At 40.6% G+C, this 15635-nt stretch overlaps 1 protein-coding gene across 1 annotated transcript in view; it reads left to right on the top strand.

The window, feature by feature from the left end:
* Positions 1-10053, top strand: part of LOC104273584 (beta-parvin-like) — a gene marked incomplete at its 3' end in the record, with an annotated part of 18155 nt that extends 8102 nt beyond the window's left edge. Inside the window, exons 4-6 of the mRNA XM_009868951.1 lie at positions 5107-5209; positions 8947-9087; positions 9938-10053. Of these exons, the coding sequence (XP_009867253.1) occupies positions 5107-5209; positions 8947-9087; positions 9938-10053 (360 nt within the window). The remainder of the gene's footprint in view (positions 1-5106; positions 5210-8946; positions 9088-9937) is intronic.
* Positions 10054-15635: the final 5582 nt, after the last annotated feature.

Here is a 15635-nt window from a genome sequence, read left to right as displayed (position 1 = left end):
GATCAGTGAAAGAGAGATGAGTTATTGTTTTATTTATAGATATGTATAAATAATTTATTCACAATGTACTCCATTTCTGATGTCTGAAAGGTGTGAACGTCTTTTACTCATTGCCTAATATTTGCCAAGGGATAAGTGCACAACTAACTTAAAGTAACATTTAAATTATAAATTTGGGCTGTTTTGTGATTGGATAGAGAGGTGCCCTATGGTATATTGTTTTCTCTTGTATACTTCAGAAGCAGGTTTCTAGTCTATATGTTATTGTGAATTGGTTTAAAATTCATTTTCCATTAATATATAAAGTTCCTTTAGTTGGTCCATGTCCCTAATTGTCAGGAGTGTTTGGGGTTTCTTCTAGCTCTCTATTTTTTTTTTTCTTTTGTAGTATTCAAAAGAGGATGGTCTGCGTGTGCTTTCCTTGTGGCTCATGTGTTTTTCTTTGTGTATTGCATGTAAAAGTGGAAGGACTTTTTTTTTTTTTCTTTTATCCCCTTCTGGTTCAGATGTGGCTGAAGGGTAAAAGTTTCAAAAGCTTCATTGCTGGTTGTCATCCTAAACATAATTAGAGCTAACAGGCTGTAGGAATTGAGTCTGAGACTTTGAAAAGATATTCTAACTTTTCAAATAAGTGGCAGATTCTGTAGGGCTTTCTCATGTATTTCAGTAGGAAAAGTATGAAGCAGAGCTGCTACTAATTGAATCCAAAATTTTAGAGCAGCAAGAATTGGGTCCCATTGGGAAGTGCCTTGCCTTGGTGAAGACAGCAACTCACAGTTGCAGGATGCTTTCCCTCCCTGCAGAAATTTCTATAAGACCAGCTGATACTGCAGCAACTTTTGGCCTTTAAAGTCTCATCTAAATATAAACAAATCCAAATGCTGCTGCTCTGGATACTGCCTGGAATGAGTAAACATTCTTGTTTTTAGGAAATCATTCACTGTCCTAGAAATTATCACCTTTTTCCATGTCTAATTTTGTGGCTTTTTAAAGTTCACTGTGGTGAAGAGAAACCCAAACTGAAGCCACCGTCCTTTTGGTAAGGTTTCATGTGTCACCAGATGAAACCATGTTTCCTAACTGCTCTGTGGTCTGCTTTTGAAAACAAAAAGCTCTGTCTTTGTTTACAGGCTGCCAGTGCTTTATGCTTAGTCAACAGTTTCCAGGCCTGAATATGAAATCTTAATATTACTTTCCATGCTCAACCCTGAAGCCAGTTAAGCTTTCATACCTTTGATCTTGGCTTCCTAATTCTCCCAGAAGTTGGGGTAAAAAAGGTCACTGAAATCAGGGGTTTGTTTCTTTGCTGTGTTTGGTGTCTGAGCTTCCTGTTTTCCCATTGTACCAGATGTATTCATGTATTTTGTCTTGTTTTTCATTCTGTTCATTGCTGTATAGTGGTGACTGTGGGGTCCTTATGCCCTTGAACTCTGCAGATTAACTCTCTGCCTCACTGCCATGGGAGAAGGCAGCCTGCAGAACAAAAGTAGTTCACTGAGCTAGTGAAGTTTGATGCAGAAAAACATTGTAAATGAACTAAAAAAACCCCAAATTGGCCAGGCAGACTCATTTTTTCTTCTAGATTTCTAGCAATCTTTTGTTTCAGCTGTCTGCCTCATGGCGAATTTCGGTTTTCCACCCAGTGCTTAGCAGTGCAGCATGGCTCGTTTAACCAGACATATGCATTTTTCCTAAAAATGCTACGATAAATAGATGTGTCAGAATTTAAAGTGCTACTGGAAATTTTACAAGTACAAGTGCACGTGTCTGAGCATTTGACACAGTTCAGAGATGTTATACGAGTATGGATACGTATGAAAGGGCTGGCATGGCTTTGAGGACTTGCTGATGTTGTATTAAAGTTTTAAAATCACGCTGCTAAACGCAAATGCTATAGAAGACTATAGAAAAGGAGCCTTTTATGAAAGTATGACAAATTAAGTGGCTTAGCAAACATTTCCATGTACCTGCATGCTTGTTTGTGAGTCTCATGGTACTGAAAGAGTCTCTCGCGTTGGCTGAAGATCATTGGCCTCATATGGGACCTTGTGGTGGCTTCGCTGGCCGGTGCACAGGAGGCAGGGTGTGAGGGCTCACTGTGGAGAATGGGCTTTGCAATAAAGCACTTCCTCGGTCCTACCAGGTTGCTTTTACACCCATTATTTAGTGCAGCGAATGTAGCTCAAGCTTAAAAGGCAATATTGAGCTGCAGATGTGTGAAGGCGCAGAAATGAAGGAATGAGTAGAGGAGTGTGAGACCAGGCAGATCAAAGTGAGGCTGATTTTCATGCACAGGAAAAGCTCTCTGTCTGCACCATCTGTGTGCTCCCTACCACTACTCCGTGCCTGTATTGAGGTGTTTAAAATTCTAGACGTTCAGGTTATGGAATATTTTCTGCTTCTGTCTTTGCATGAAGGAGCAGCTAAGAACTGGAGAGATGACTTTCCATGAACAGAAGGGCATCATTTCAATAAGCAATGTAGTGCTTTATTTCCCTTGTAAAAGTTAAAAAAAATGTAAATAATAAATTCTTTGCAGAAAGATTTTTCTATGCTCCTAATTAAAACAGTCAAGAAATCAAGAGGTGAGACAGCAGATTTTTGGGGTTGGTTTGTTTGGTTTTTAATTACAGCACTTGCCAGTCTTCAAGGAATAAAAACCACTTGAATATTTTTTCTTAAATATAAATTGCAAATTCATTTTTTTTTCCAGCAGAGCTAGAATTCTTGTCTGAACACTAAAGGAGTTAATGTTCTTTCAGATGCTGAACTATTTAAACAGTATAATAACTATGGCTAGACCTTGTATAGCTTGTATCTCTTTTATGTACTCCTTTGCTAAAAGTGTTTCACTGCTAAATTTCTCTGAAACATGGAAGTAGCACATAGTGTAAGTACTTTTTTAACACCCTCTAACCAAAGCCGCTTTGTGATTCCTTTGTACCTACACTCTTGGAAATGGGATGTTGGCTCCTACACTAGAAGGTACTTCCAGACTTTTATTTTTAATTCTTTGGCATTTTCTAGATTCTGACTTCAGTACCATTCAGCATGGAACAGACAAAGTAAAATGTTTATTGATGGTTTCAAATGGTTTAGCATTCTCAGTCTTCCTGTAATAAAGCTTCTGAAGACTTTTTGAAATCTAGCCTCTTCCTATAGGGACAGCAATGAGATCTGATTATCAAATGATAATTCCAGCTGTGCTTCAGATAAGTTTTGAAAGTCTGCTCTGTAAATTTCATGAAAGACCTAAATCTTGGATTTCTTCAGTTGTTTTTCTATTGATGTCTTTGTGTGTTAAACTTGTATCGTTTTGGAATTGGACAGTCGTTGACAGGCTCCAAAAATCTCTTTCTAGAGCATGTGGGACAAGAAAGTTTCTTGTTATTTAGGATTCACTTTCCTATATCACTGGTGAACAGTTTTGGAGGTGAAAGATGGTATCCCTCTTCTGATTGCCTTCCCGCTCTGGTAATCCCTTGCTAACTTGTCTAATATCTCTCTCCAGCCCTTTACTGTACATGTCCTTCCGTCTGCTGGCAAAGACTGAAAGAGACAAGAATAGCTGCTTGGAGGAATCGTTTTTATTACTGAGGTTTTTCATCCTGCTGAGCAGCTTAGAGGGTGAAAGTAATTTATATTCATGAGCATTGATGCTGATCCTTGCTTTCCATGAAGTGACTGGTTGCTGTTTCACCTAGCTAAAATTTGCCACTTAAGCTATTTCTAGAGCTGAGTTTCAGCCCTGCACATTTTCAGCATGCTTTGGAAGTACGAAAGATACAGATTAGAGGTGCATGAAGCATTATTATTTCATGTTTGGATTATAAACTTCTTTGTGGACACTAAGCCTAATAAAACTTACTTGAGGTTGGTATATTCAGTGAACGTCAGTAGCCACACTGAATTATTAAATATCCTTCTGACCAACATGTTTAAATGCTTGTGTTTCCTAGGATTGTCAAGGAGGGTGTTTTCTAGTGCAAGCTTGTCTAAATTTTGTTTATTAGCATCCATTTCACAATCTCTTTTATATTAAAACCCCAAAAGTCTCTTAGCCATCATGACTGCAGAGAAGAGGCAGAAGTATGGGATCTAATCAGAAAGTGAATTTAAAGAATCTGCAAATTTATATGAAGCAAATTAAAAACTGTAAAATTTTTAAATGAGGCTCATTGTGTTCGGTGGCTCTAGTTAATGGATTTTGCATGTCTGTGATTGGCAATACTTTCTTCCTCTCAGAATCAAGGACATAGCAGGACTTAAACATTGTGTGTCCTCCCACAGAACTATGTTATTTTTGTGAAAGTAATTTAATTTTTCAAATAATAAATTGGAGGAAAGCACTATTGCTGACTTCACATAGTCAAGGCTGCTTTTCCTGTGACTGTTTGGAAACTATTATCTTTGGCACCTGGAAAACTTAACTCAGTTCCTATTCTTTTTTTAAAGGTTCTTTATGTTAATTCCTGTTTTGCAGATGATCAAGTGATTTTTATAGTTATGGTAGTCAGCATATGGGGACTGTTATGTGCATTGTAGAATGGTTGGTGGGCCCATTTGACCAACATTTTAATTCCAGACTTCTGCGTTCTGCAGTAGCCTCAGATAAAATGCCTTGTCCTGTTGTTAATGGCAGGGGGCCCGGGGGGCTGTTTTGCTCTTTTTTTTTCTTTCCCCTCTGAAGCTCTTCTTCCTGGGACACCACTTGCATCTATCTGGGGTGGAGATCATGGTGGGAGTGTGGGACTGTTGTCATCTGATGGCAGATCTGTTGTTTACATAAAACAGGTAAGACTTGACTTTTGGGGCCTGAAGAAACATAAATACCAGCAAAGGTTGTTGTTGCAGAGCTGCTAGTTGCTTTAGAATTGATGCAATAAAGAGACATTTGAATGAGGAAAATAGAAGGCACTAAAATTGCCATGCTGCAAGACCTGAATTAAAAACTACAGAGCAAAAGTATCTGTTATTTCTTTGTAACTTGGAAATACATAAATGTGGTAAGTCTTGCTCCCTTTTATATTCCTGATTACGGCCTTGAATGGAGTGTATGCATTTTGGTGGTTTTTAGACATTTGTCTCCTTTTTTTGTACTTCCAGGTTCTAATTGACTGGATTAACGATGTGCTGGTAGAAGAGAGAATCATTGTCAAACAGCTTGAAGAGGACCTTTATGATGGGCAGGTGCTGCAAAAGCTGCTCGGTGAGTTCATACAAAAGAAGGTGGCCCCAAAGACTGGAAGGGGCCCAAAGTTAATCTCTTCCAAAGCTGCAGACAGCAGCAGGTCTGTGCAGTAACACACTATCTCACCAGGGATATACAGTTTGTTTCACTGATAGCTATGGTGTTAGCTTCTCCATCTGTTCTTCTCAGGCTCACTACTGGAAGGGGAGAAATTCCAGATGACTCCTAGATACCTGTTTCATGGACTTAATCCAGATAGCCTAAGTATGTGGCAGAAAAAAGGGTGAAGAGGCTTGTGTTTACAGCAGTGGAACCAAGCAGAAGCCATGTGGTCCAAAATTTTGTCCGTGTAGTTTGCTTCTGAAAGGTGTTGGGCTGAAGTCCTGATAGAATTACTTTTAGGGGAAAAAAATGAGCAAAAGAGAATGCATGGCAGCAAGCAAGCACTTACTTATGTGCACTTATGTGTGAATGATCCATGAAAGGGTATACTCCATTAAGCACTTGTGATTTTGCAACCCTCTTACATCTGCGCAATGTGTGATTCATGCAAGAAGCATAAAGGTGAAAACCTTATGATGATGCAGTGATTTATGGGGGTGCTTTTAGCATACAATGAGTCTTGGAGCATCAAGTGCCATTGTAAATCCATACTGTTTCTCGGAGACAGATAATCACATTGCTCTCAGTTTACTAATGACATGTTTTCAAGAGTGAGCTGGGATGTGGGATGTATGTGTCAGTGTAGGGCAAGGGGACCTAGTGATAATTCCACTGGTGCTAAGAGATGCTGCTTACTGAATTTTCTGCATATGTCCCTTAAATAATGGGTCTGTAGCATTTTGGTGAAGAGTCACAAGCTTTGAAAATTGGTTAACAACAGTTAAGTTTGTGTGCAAGTAAACCTCCTCAAAATTAACTTGAGGAGTAAAACGAGTACTTCTAACGCTGCTTGGTTAGACTGCAGCTGGGATCTTCCAGACGTGGTGGGGAGCAGGGGTGTAGAAATAATTTTAGTTGGGGACTATTTGTGTGAATGCAGTTGTACTTCATCAGGTGGAGTGAATTTTACTCTAGTCATTTGTCGTAGTTATCACTTTTCTTACGCTCCCTGTGGAGGCCATGGTTCCACCCTCAGGCCTGCAGACATTCATCCGTTCCATCCATCCATCGTGTTGCTCAGTTGAACATAGCATACCTTACAGGAGCCGGTCCAGAGGAGAGCAACGAGGCTGGAGAAGGAACTAGAGGGAAAGTCCTGTGAGGAGAGGCTGAGGGGGCTGGGGGGGGTTTGCCTGGAGAAGAGGAGGCTCAGGGGGGACCTTATCACTCTCTACAACTGCCTGAAGGGAGGGTGCAGTCAGGTGGGGGTCAGGCTCTTCTCCTGGGCAACCAGTGACAGGACGAGAGGGCACGGCCTGGAACTGCGTCAGGGCAGGTTTAGGTTGGATCTCAGGCAGCACTTCCTCACGGAGAGGGTGCTCAGGCACAGGGATTCACTGCCCAGGGAAGTGGTGGAGTCACCGTCCCTGGAGGTGTTTAGGGAGAGGCTGGATGTGGCCCTTTGTGCCATGGTCTGGCCCATGTGGTGGTGTTGGGTCACAGGCTGGGTGTGATGATCTCAGAGGTCTTTTCCAGCCTCAGCAGTTCTGTGATTCTGTTAAAGTTGGGCATGTACATCTTGCAGCCCGGGAGTTTAACTGGACTGAATTTTCCTCATTTTCTTCCTTTTGGGTCTCTGACTAGAGAGCAAGTGCTTGTCCCCCAATGTGAAGCTTTCACAGCTAAGCCCCAGTCTTCTGTTTTTCTTCAGTGGTGTCTTGGTTTCTTCAGCAAGACTTATATTACTGAATCTACCCATCTTTGTGCAGTCTTATCTGATGCAGGAGGCAAAGTGTGTTGTGCTTGTGATGGTGCTCCTGAGAGGCCTTACGGAATTGAGTCAGTGCTCTGTTGTGCAGGTCTTCTTTTCTGGTGCCTGCAGGAAAGGTTAACAAAGTAGCACCATTAAACTTCAAGTAGTAGTTATCATTCCTTCTGTGAGAGGTGTTTCAAGAAGATCTGTCTTGACAGGCAGGCACACAAACAAGATGAAAGACAACAGCTTGTCAGTGGGTTTATTTTGAAGCAGTTTGGAGTAAGAGGTTAGCAAATGGCTGTCTGACTACTTTGTGGTGGAGCTCCTTGTTTAGTTAGTTTTATCAAGGTACAAGTAGTGCCACTCAGGGAGTCTGGAGAGGCTTGGTACACATGGTGTCAGGTGAAAGGAAATAAATTTCTGCTTGCTGACTGGTAGATAACCTATCCTGAGAATAGATAGGAGCCATAACACGTGACCAAAAAATAATAATGTTGTGTAATTTTAAAAAAAAATTCTAAAATAATTTTAAATAACATTTGCGTGTTTTGTTAGTCAGTTTAAAAAAGACTCAGACATCTTGGCTAAAGAATGTTTTTCCCATTAGTATTAGTCTGATATTGAAAAAATTTCCTACTATAGATTGATAGAAACAGTCAAAAGTTTTCAAAGTATTTGTGAGCTGATAGTCTGCAAGTCTCTTCTATGTGGGTTATTAAAGTATTTCTGTATTTCTGTCACTTTTTAAAAATTATATATATATATCTTCAACTAGGTAAGATGTCTGGAAGAAACATATTCTTGAACTTGAGAGCAGAAATATTTCCATTATTGGAATAATGGGTTTTGACAACTCTGAAATATTTCTGAAAGAATCTTTAGATGTGAAGCCTGTCTGATTTTGTGAAAACACATCTGGTGAAATATGGTTTTTTGTTTCAAAGACTGGAGTAATAATATGTGATTGAAATACATTCAACCAGTCCTAATCTCCTAGTCCCAGCAGCAGAGTAAGTTTGACCATTTTTCTCTCCAGGGAGAAGGGAGAAAAGAGATCAGCTGTTCCAATTGCTCCAGTGGCTGGAGGACTCCACTGCAGCTTTCTCAGCTCTTGTTCTTTCTTTTTCTTGTTTTGAGCAATTCAGCTCCTGTGACTTTGGCAAGGGCTGCAATGCAGAGGAAGAAAAGAGTGACTTACCTGACTTTAGCAGCAAATAATTATATTATAGAAATAGAATTCAGATTTTAGTAATGGCATTTTACAAAATTTCATGGAATAGTTAATTTTTGGAGGTAAACAGCCATAATAGGACAATGTCATAACAGCACGAAAAGGTTGTAACAACTTCTTTCTTTAAATGAGTTCCACTAAGCCAATACAAATCTGTGGGTCATATGAGTCTATGACTCTTCATGGTTTGAGGATGTTTGTTTTAGCTTAAATTCATACCTTCAGCTAACCTGAAGTAAGGCTTATCAAGCTGAAGTAAACGTTCACACAATATTTCCCCTTTTTGTTCTATATTAACTTGTTATTAGAAAAGTCCATTAAACGTGAAGATTTCTTGTGTAGTGGAGGCTGTGTTGTGCCAAATGCTCTTCAGCAGTGAAAGAAAATGGGAGGTACAATAAATATTATTTTTAACCTGCTGCCTCTCTGAAAGTTGTTATGTATTTTGATGCCTGATTGATGGGTGTGTTCTGCCAGACCTTACCAGTTTTCTCTCACGGGGTTTGTTGGAATTGACACACTTTGATGAAAGAATTTCTTTGTTTTTCTCCTGGAAAATTTCTAGCAGAGTCCAGCTTTGCCCAGTGCTATGTGCTCGTTATTCCCACCCAGGCCCTTATTTAATCTGATTTTCCTGTTTTGTTGTTATTTTTTTTTCAAATACAGAAAAATTGGCTGACCGTAAACTGAATGTGGCAGAAGTGACGCAATCTGAAATTGGTCAGAAACAAAAGTTGCAGACAGTCCTGGAAGCTGTCCATGATTTACTCCGACCCCACGGCTGGACAATCAAGTGGAACGTAGACTGTAAGGACTCTCTTAAACTTTCTATCTCAGCTTCACAGGCAAGGAGGACATGATCATCAATAGGTTGATCGTATTCTCTGTGATGCAGTGGGTTATTTTTAGATTATATATTTGCATAGAGTGTTCTACCACATCCATGTATGGATTGTAACTGGTACCTTCTGTGATCTTTTGTTTAAGGACAGATGTACACAGCCATGGGATAACTGAAGTATTTTGTTCCTTTAAGGATGTGCTTTCAATAGAAGGCTTTTTTTTTTGATTTCTGAATTTGAGTCCCCACTAATATAAGAAATGTGTTAGTTAATCAAGTACCAGAAGATGGTCTAATCCTTCAGGCCACCACAATGGATCCTGCTGGAGAATGCATCTTTCTGACAGGCTAAGTAGAAAGTGCCCTCTATTTGAGCGTGGCCTGTTAAGATCTGAAAGTGAGAATGGAATTTGAGAAGTCCCTTAATCCAGGTAGTAGGTGTGGTTCATCTCTTAGAGCTGGGAAAGCTTGTCTTAACACTTTGGAAGTCTGCTAACAACGTATTTCTTCAATATTCTCCAATACAGTGGAAGGCAAGTGATTGAGTCCGCCTGTCTTCATTGACTAGAGAGGGAGCTGAAACCTTTGGACTCTTAAGTTAGGCATGTAGCTTAAAGGGATGGTTGAATCTAGGCTTTACTACCTGTAAAACTTATATTGTAGGCCTTATCAGTTTAGGAAAGAGAGGAAGAAGAATAAAAATCAAAAAGACTGTGTTCTCCAAAAGCATTTTTCACTGTCTTTTTCCCAGAGCTGTTTGTTTAAAATAAGGCCTGAGTAGTCTTTTATTTACTTCATTTTCCTTGTTCTTCGCAGCAATCCATGGCAAGAATCTGATTGCCATTCTTCACCTTCTGGTAGCTTTGGCAATGCATTTTCGGGCTCCCATTCGACTGCCAGAACATGTGTCTGTACAAGTGGTAGTTGTACGGGTGAGTATCAACCCCTGAGAGAAACTGGTCAGAGCTATCATTGTTCATCACTCTAATTTTGCAGTACAGGGTGGCTCCTATCCACTGCCCGCTCATCTCTTATCATTTAGAAAAGTCCCAATGGTTTAGTGAGTCCCAAGCTGGGGAATGCATTTTCAGTGTGATCCTGTGAACATCATATTTTTAATATGTTTGGCACCACCATTTGCTACTGTGATATCAAGCGAAAAACACATTGGAAAAGGAAGAATTGTGTGTGTAATTTCTGATGCTTTAATAAATGGGTTTTGCTATACTTTATTTTATTTTAGAGAATCCACTGAAATAAAAAGAGCACAGAAAAGCATTTCAGCACATAGAATCTCCCTAGTCTGGGAAGTCTGTTACTGATGTTGTTTTTTCCCAGTGACTTATTATGCAGACTTAGACATGTTGTTTTCCTTGGCATGCTAATAGACTTTCATCAGTTCTTTCACAGCCTTTTGTTTTCGTTAGCTTTCCATAGATATGGAGCCCTGACTCGAGGAACCCTGATTTCTTCCCTAGATAGTGCTCTAGTTATTCCTTTTTCTGCTTGGTGTTGATCATTTATTTTAACTCTGCAAAGACTCTGCTTTCAGTGCATATGTACTCTTGCTTTTTATCTCACCTCCTATCCCAGCTGAAGCTTGTGTAACAGTAAAGCCTGCGAACCCATCTTTTCTCACCAGCTGTTGAAACACCAGGCAGAGCTGTTCCAGCTGGCACTCTGATCCGAGACTGCTGTGGTGCTCAGTGCTGTCCTTGCAGGGCAGGCTCAGCTGCTACATGCCATTTGTCGTTAGAGCCATCAGGCTGTGGTAGGTTTCCTTTCAAGAACGAAGAAGATAAAGTGATCTCAGACTCTGTTTTGCAAATGTGGATCCCCTTACAAGATGCAGTTGTGTGGTTGTTGATTAGATGAGCCTCATTTTGCTTTACATTTAAATAATGACATTTTACAAGCTGCCTCTCTGAATGCCCTAGAGGTAAACAGTGTGATGTAAATGGTGAATACTCCCTGGCTCACAATAAATATATGTATTATCTTTAAGATGTACTTTTGAACTGCTTTCAGGCTGCTGTAGTTCTTTCATTTTGAGAAGAGTGAGTTAGTAGCATGAACATAAAGAGGAGACTAATTCTTTTGACTGTCCTGTAAAGGTGAGGAGGAAAATGTAAATACAAGGTGGTCAGTGGTCCTCTGATGTTAGAAATCTCCTTCTGCCCAGTACAGTGAAATATCTTCTGTAACTGATGTCAGGAAAAAAAACTTAGGTAAGGAGATAAAGGCTCGCTTTCCTTGTCCTTACTTAATTCAAGCCTCAGGACCCTTCACCTCTGTAGCAGAGGGAAGGCTGTGGAGGTGTTCCAATATCTTTTCTTCTTGGAGGGATATAGAGAAGACACCTATTGAGAGTGTCTGGTTCACCGGAGTCCCTTCGTCTTGAGACTACGCAAGGCTGAGGTGAAGGCAGTGTGAGATAAAAGCTGACAGATAAGAGAGAGAGAAATGCCTGTGTCCTTACGGAAGTATGCAAAGGTGTCAAAGCAATGGTACAAGGAGAGTTAATTTAAGCTCAAGAGGCTGTAATCGCTTGCTCTTGAACCTAGAGCCTGGAGTCCTGGAGATAGTTATGGCAGCTACTGGCTGTGAGCCTACCTCAGCTGGCCCCATGCAAGAGGAGGCTTGTTTCAGCACCCCTATCCCACTGCTAGGCAAAACTTGCAACTCGGCAGCTTTGTTTATTTAAATGAAAAGTAAGGCACAGTATAAACTGAGGCATGTTTCTTCTGGAACAATAACTTTTGCCTTATAGTTTAGTCAACTGAATTTTTGTAGTTCAGCATCCATAATCTGGTCTAAAAATACATGCTGGTTCAGTAACACAGATTTCTTTAAATGGATTTTATTTAGCCTTTGTTGTACTAATGACAAACAGAAGAATGGTAATAGTCTTAATATTGTTTCTGATCTAGGTAAGAAATAAGAAGATTATTATTATAATTATCCATTTCTTATTAATAATATTTTGCTACAGATCACAATAATGGTTAGGGTTCTGTCAATCTAGATCACTATTAACATAAGATGTCTGCTCTGAGAGGTTTTAGTTTAAATGCCTCTTCTTGCCTGAATATGCATTTAAGGGGATTAATCAATAGTTTAAGTGACTTCTTTGTAAGCTTTGCAGAACTGACCTCGCAACAAGAAAACCTTGTAAGATGTTGTGGCAGTATTGTCCAAGAATGCACCCACACTAAAATTTTCAAAACTAATTAAGCTTCACTTTTCTGGGTGACTTTGATTTCTATGATTCTGTTCTATGATTTCGACTTTGGCACTTAGGATTATGAACTTTGATGAGCCGTCCTCACACTGTGCAGATGCATGATGAGGTGCTTCTTGCCCAGAAGGGCTCTGCTTGCGTCATGAAAATGAGGGAGTCATACTGGTTTAGCAAGTTACTCCTTAGCCAAGTTGTGTTCATTTCCATAGCCCATCCCAGAGCAGTGCAGAATAACTTACTAGCTTATGAAAGTGTTGTGGGCTTTCTTCCTTAATTTTTAGTGCCCTGCTCCATAAAATGAGATATCATGATAGCACTGTGTTGCCTGGAAAGTGTTTCTCAAAATTTCCACAAATTGATGTGTATTCTACCCTTTCCTTAAATTCCGTGCTTTCCTTAAATTCTACCCTTTCTTTGACATCTTGAGGTAACAAATTGAGACTTTCCTAAGGTGCTGTATTTTTTTTCTAATTAAAATTAGTTAATTTAGAGCCTAAAAAAGAAACGTAGATAGATCTATATCTGTCAAACAGTAGACTATAATTTTTTTTGTCCTGAAAACTCACGAGTATTTTGGAGAGGATTTTCTGCTCTACCTTCATTGGCAGGGAAAACCTATCTATCAGTCTGTTAGTATTACCTAAAGTAACTGCAATACTAATCCAGCAGAAAAACCCTTTTGTTTATATTATTTTGTAAAGATATCCCCTCCCAAGAGTAGAATTCCTGAAACCTAGTTACTTTCAAACCTTTTTGAAATCAACCTTCACAGTTGGTTTTCTTGGTGATTTTTATGTGAAGTAGAAAATTTTGTAACCATGGCAATACATGCCCAAGTTATACGTGAAGCGTCGTCCTAGCTGTGCAAGGGTTTAGGTGGAGTAGCTGTTAACAGGATCTTAATTAGAAGACCCAAGTGCTGAATTACAGCCTAAGATGATACATATTTTAATACTGGTGTCACTCAACATGTGCCTGTCACTCCAGCCCTCCTCAGCGAGGGCAAGGAGGAGAGAAAGTTTGTGATTTCAGTGCGTGCTTCCAGTGAGAACTGAAAATCCTGTGTTTTTTCTTACAGCTGACTCTACTGCCTGATATTTGAAATGTAAATTTGCATGTTAAAGAAATACCTTTCTTCAGGAATAAGTGTAAAAATTGTCCTCAGGAATAAGTGTAAAAATTGTTCTTAAGACTCACAGTGTTGGTTATTTTTATAAGGCTCAGGAATCCCTGTCTTTTGTACTTTTTTTGGCTTTCCTTATTCTCATTTTTAAAATTGCAGCATGTCCCACCTTGGTGGTGCTGGGAGATCTGAGGTATTTTTACAGTCATTCCACTGTAATCTGAGTTGCTGACTGAAAGGGCAGATGCAAGGCAGGATGAAGAATAAGTGTGTCTGCTGGCAGTGGTGCAAGGAATCCAAGTGTTAGGAAAGAAGGATATTTGCTTTTGGATTTAGAGGCCAAGACCTAGGCTTTCTCTGTGGGCAGCATGCTCAGCTGCTTTGGAGGGGGCTATGAAAAAATGTTGCCGTTTCCTTCTATTGGGGTGTCAGTGTTGTCATCTATTTGTGCGTGTGAAGGACAACGAAGCTGATGAAGAGTCTAGAGAACAAGTCTTATGAGGAGCAACCGAGAGAACTGAGGCTATTTAGACTGGAGAAAAGGAGGCTGAGGAGAGACCTTATTGCCTTCTATAGCTACCTGAAATGAGGGTGTAGTGAGGTGGGGGTCAGTCACTTCTCTCAAGTAACAAGCGTTGGAAGAAGAGGAAATGGCCTCAAGTTGCACCATAAGAGGTTTGGATTGGATATTAGGAAAAATTTCTTCATGGTAAGAGTTGTCAAGCACTGGAACAGGCTGCCCAGGGAAGTGGTGGAGTCACCATCCCTGGAGGTATTTAAAAGACATGTAGATGTGGTGCTTAGAGATGTGGTTTAAGTGGTGGACTTGGCAGTGCTGGGTTAATGGTTGGACTTGATGATCTGAAAGGTCTTTTCCAACCTAAGCAATTCTAGGATTCTATGATTTCATTCCTGTTTCTTATCAGGTGTTTGGAGGCATTATTCCCTAGTCACCACTTACTGAGTTACTGTCACAGTTTATAGTATCTTCTCCCTGGAGTACGTGGTGCCTGGAAGGTCCAGCAACCTTTGTTAATAAAGCAGAGATGTGATGGGGTGGAATAAAGACAACATTGTTTTGTATGCAAGAAAACATTGCCCTGTCAGATGCTTCCTCAGTTTTCCATCCGTGCTGTCATCCTGGCTTCTTTCCCCAAACCTTCTGGCGCTGTTCCCGTGGCTCCCTCAGGGGAGCAGGATGAGATGTGTGCATGATAGGGAAGTGAGGGGCTGTGAAGATGTGGCCAGCTGGCAGCATCCAGCACAGGGCCCAGCTCAGGCACAGATCTCTAACGGCACAGGGGTGGTTTGCCTGGTTACCTGAGCTAGCAGCTTTATTAACCCTGCAGTAAGTCATTCTGACAGACCCGGTTCCTAGATGGCTGCTGAGATTTTAACTTTTTGTGTCAGGTTTTTAAGCATAGAAAAGGATGGGAAGGAGTTACTCCGTTCAGGCATAAGGCCATATCCCTTGGTTTTGGAAGGGACCTGTAGAGATATTAAAAGTTTTTGACTTGGGAAAAAGCACTTCCAGCCTCTGAGAGGCATGTACCATGTCTCCAGATCTCTGGAGAGCCTCAGAATCATTTGATGCCACCTGTGTAAGGGGCCTGTGTTTTAACAGAGCCAAGGAAGCTGTTACAAAGCTGTTTTGAAACTGGGTGTCAGCGCACGCTAACTCTCTCTTGAGTAGGAGACTCCTTATTCATGCGGAAAATTAGCCCACAGAGAGAAAACCTGGTAACAGGAAAATACTATCCATTGTGAAATCACCACTTGAGCTTTTTGTGCTCCCTACACTTCCTTGGCGGACGTGTTCCTGACAGACGTGGGGTTGGTGGCCTTGGTAACATGCTTGCTGTAGGAGAGCTGCCCTCATGCCTAGAGAGCTTTGCCAACACAAGGGAGACCTGGCTTGGAGCAGCCATCTGTGTTATTTCAGCCTCAGACCTCTCCGGAGAGCCAGGCTGCCACCTGTGTCAAGCTATTGGTTCACACCGTGACATGGATGAGTGCCCTTGGGGAATTTAAGACAGGGCTGACAAACTCTCTCTAATTTGTTTTCCAGGCATGATGTTGACTGTAGTCTCAGGAGGAGAACTGTTAGCAAGTTTGTTGGCTGCAAACATATATATATGTATATATATATA

The sequence above is a fragment of the Apaloderma vittatum genome, unplaced genomic scaffold (genome assembly GCF_000703405.1).
Source record: "Apaloderma vittatum isolate BGI_N311 unplaced genomic scaffold, ASM70340v1 scaffold36964, whole genome shotgun sequence".
NCBI lineage: Eukaryota > Metazoa > Chordata > Aves > Trogoniformes > Trogonidae > Apaloderma > Apaloderma vittatum.
Note: the sequence above shows the minus strand (reverse complement) of the source record. Positions and strands in the feature narration are given on the sequence as shown.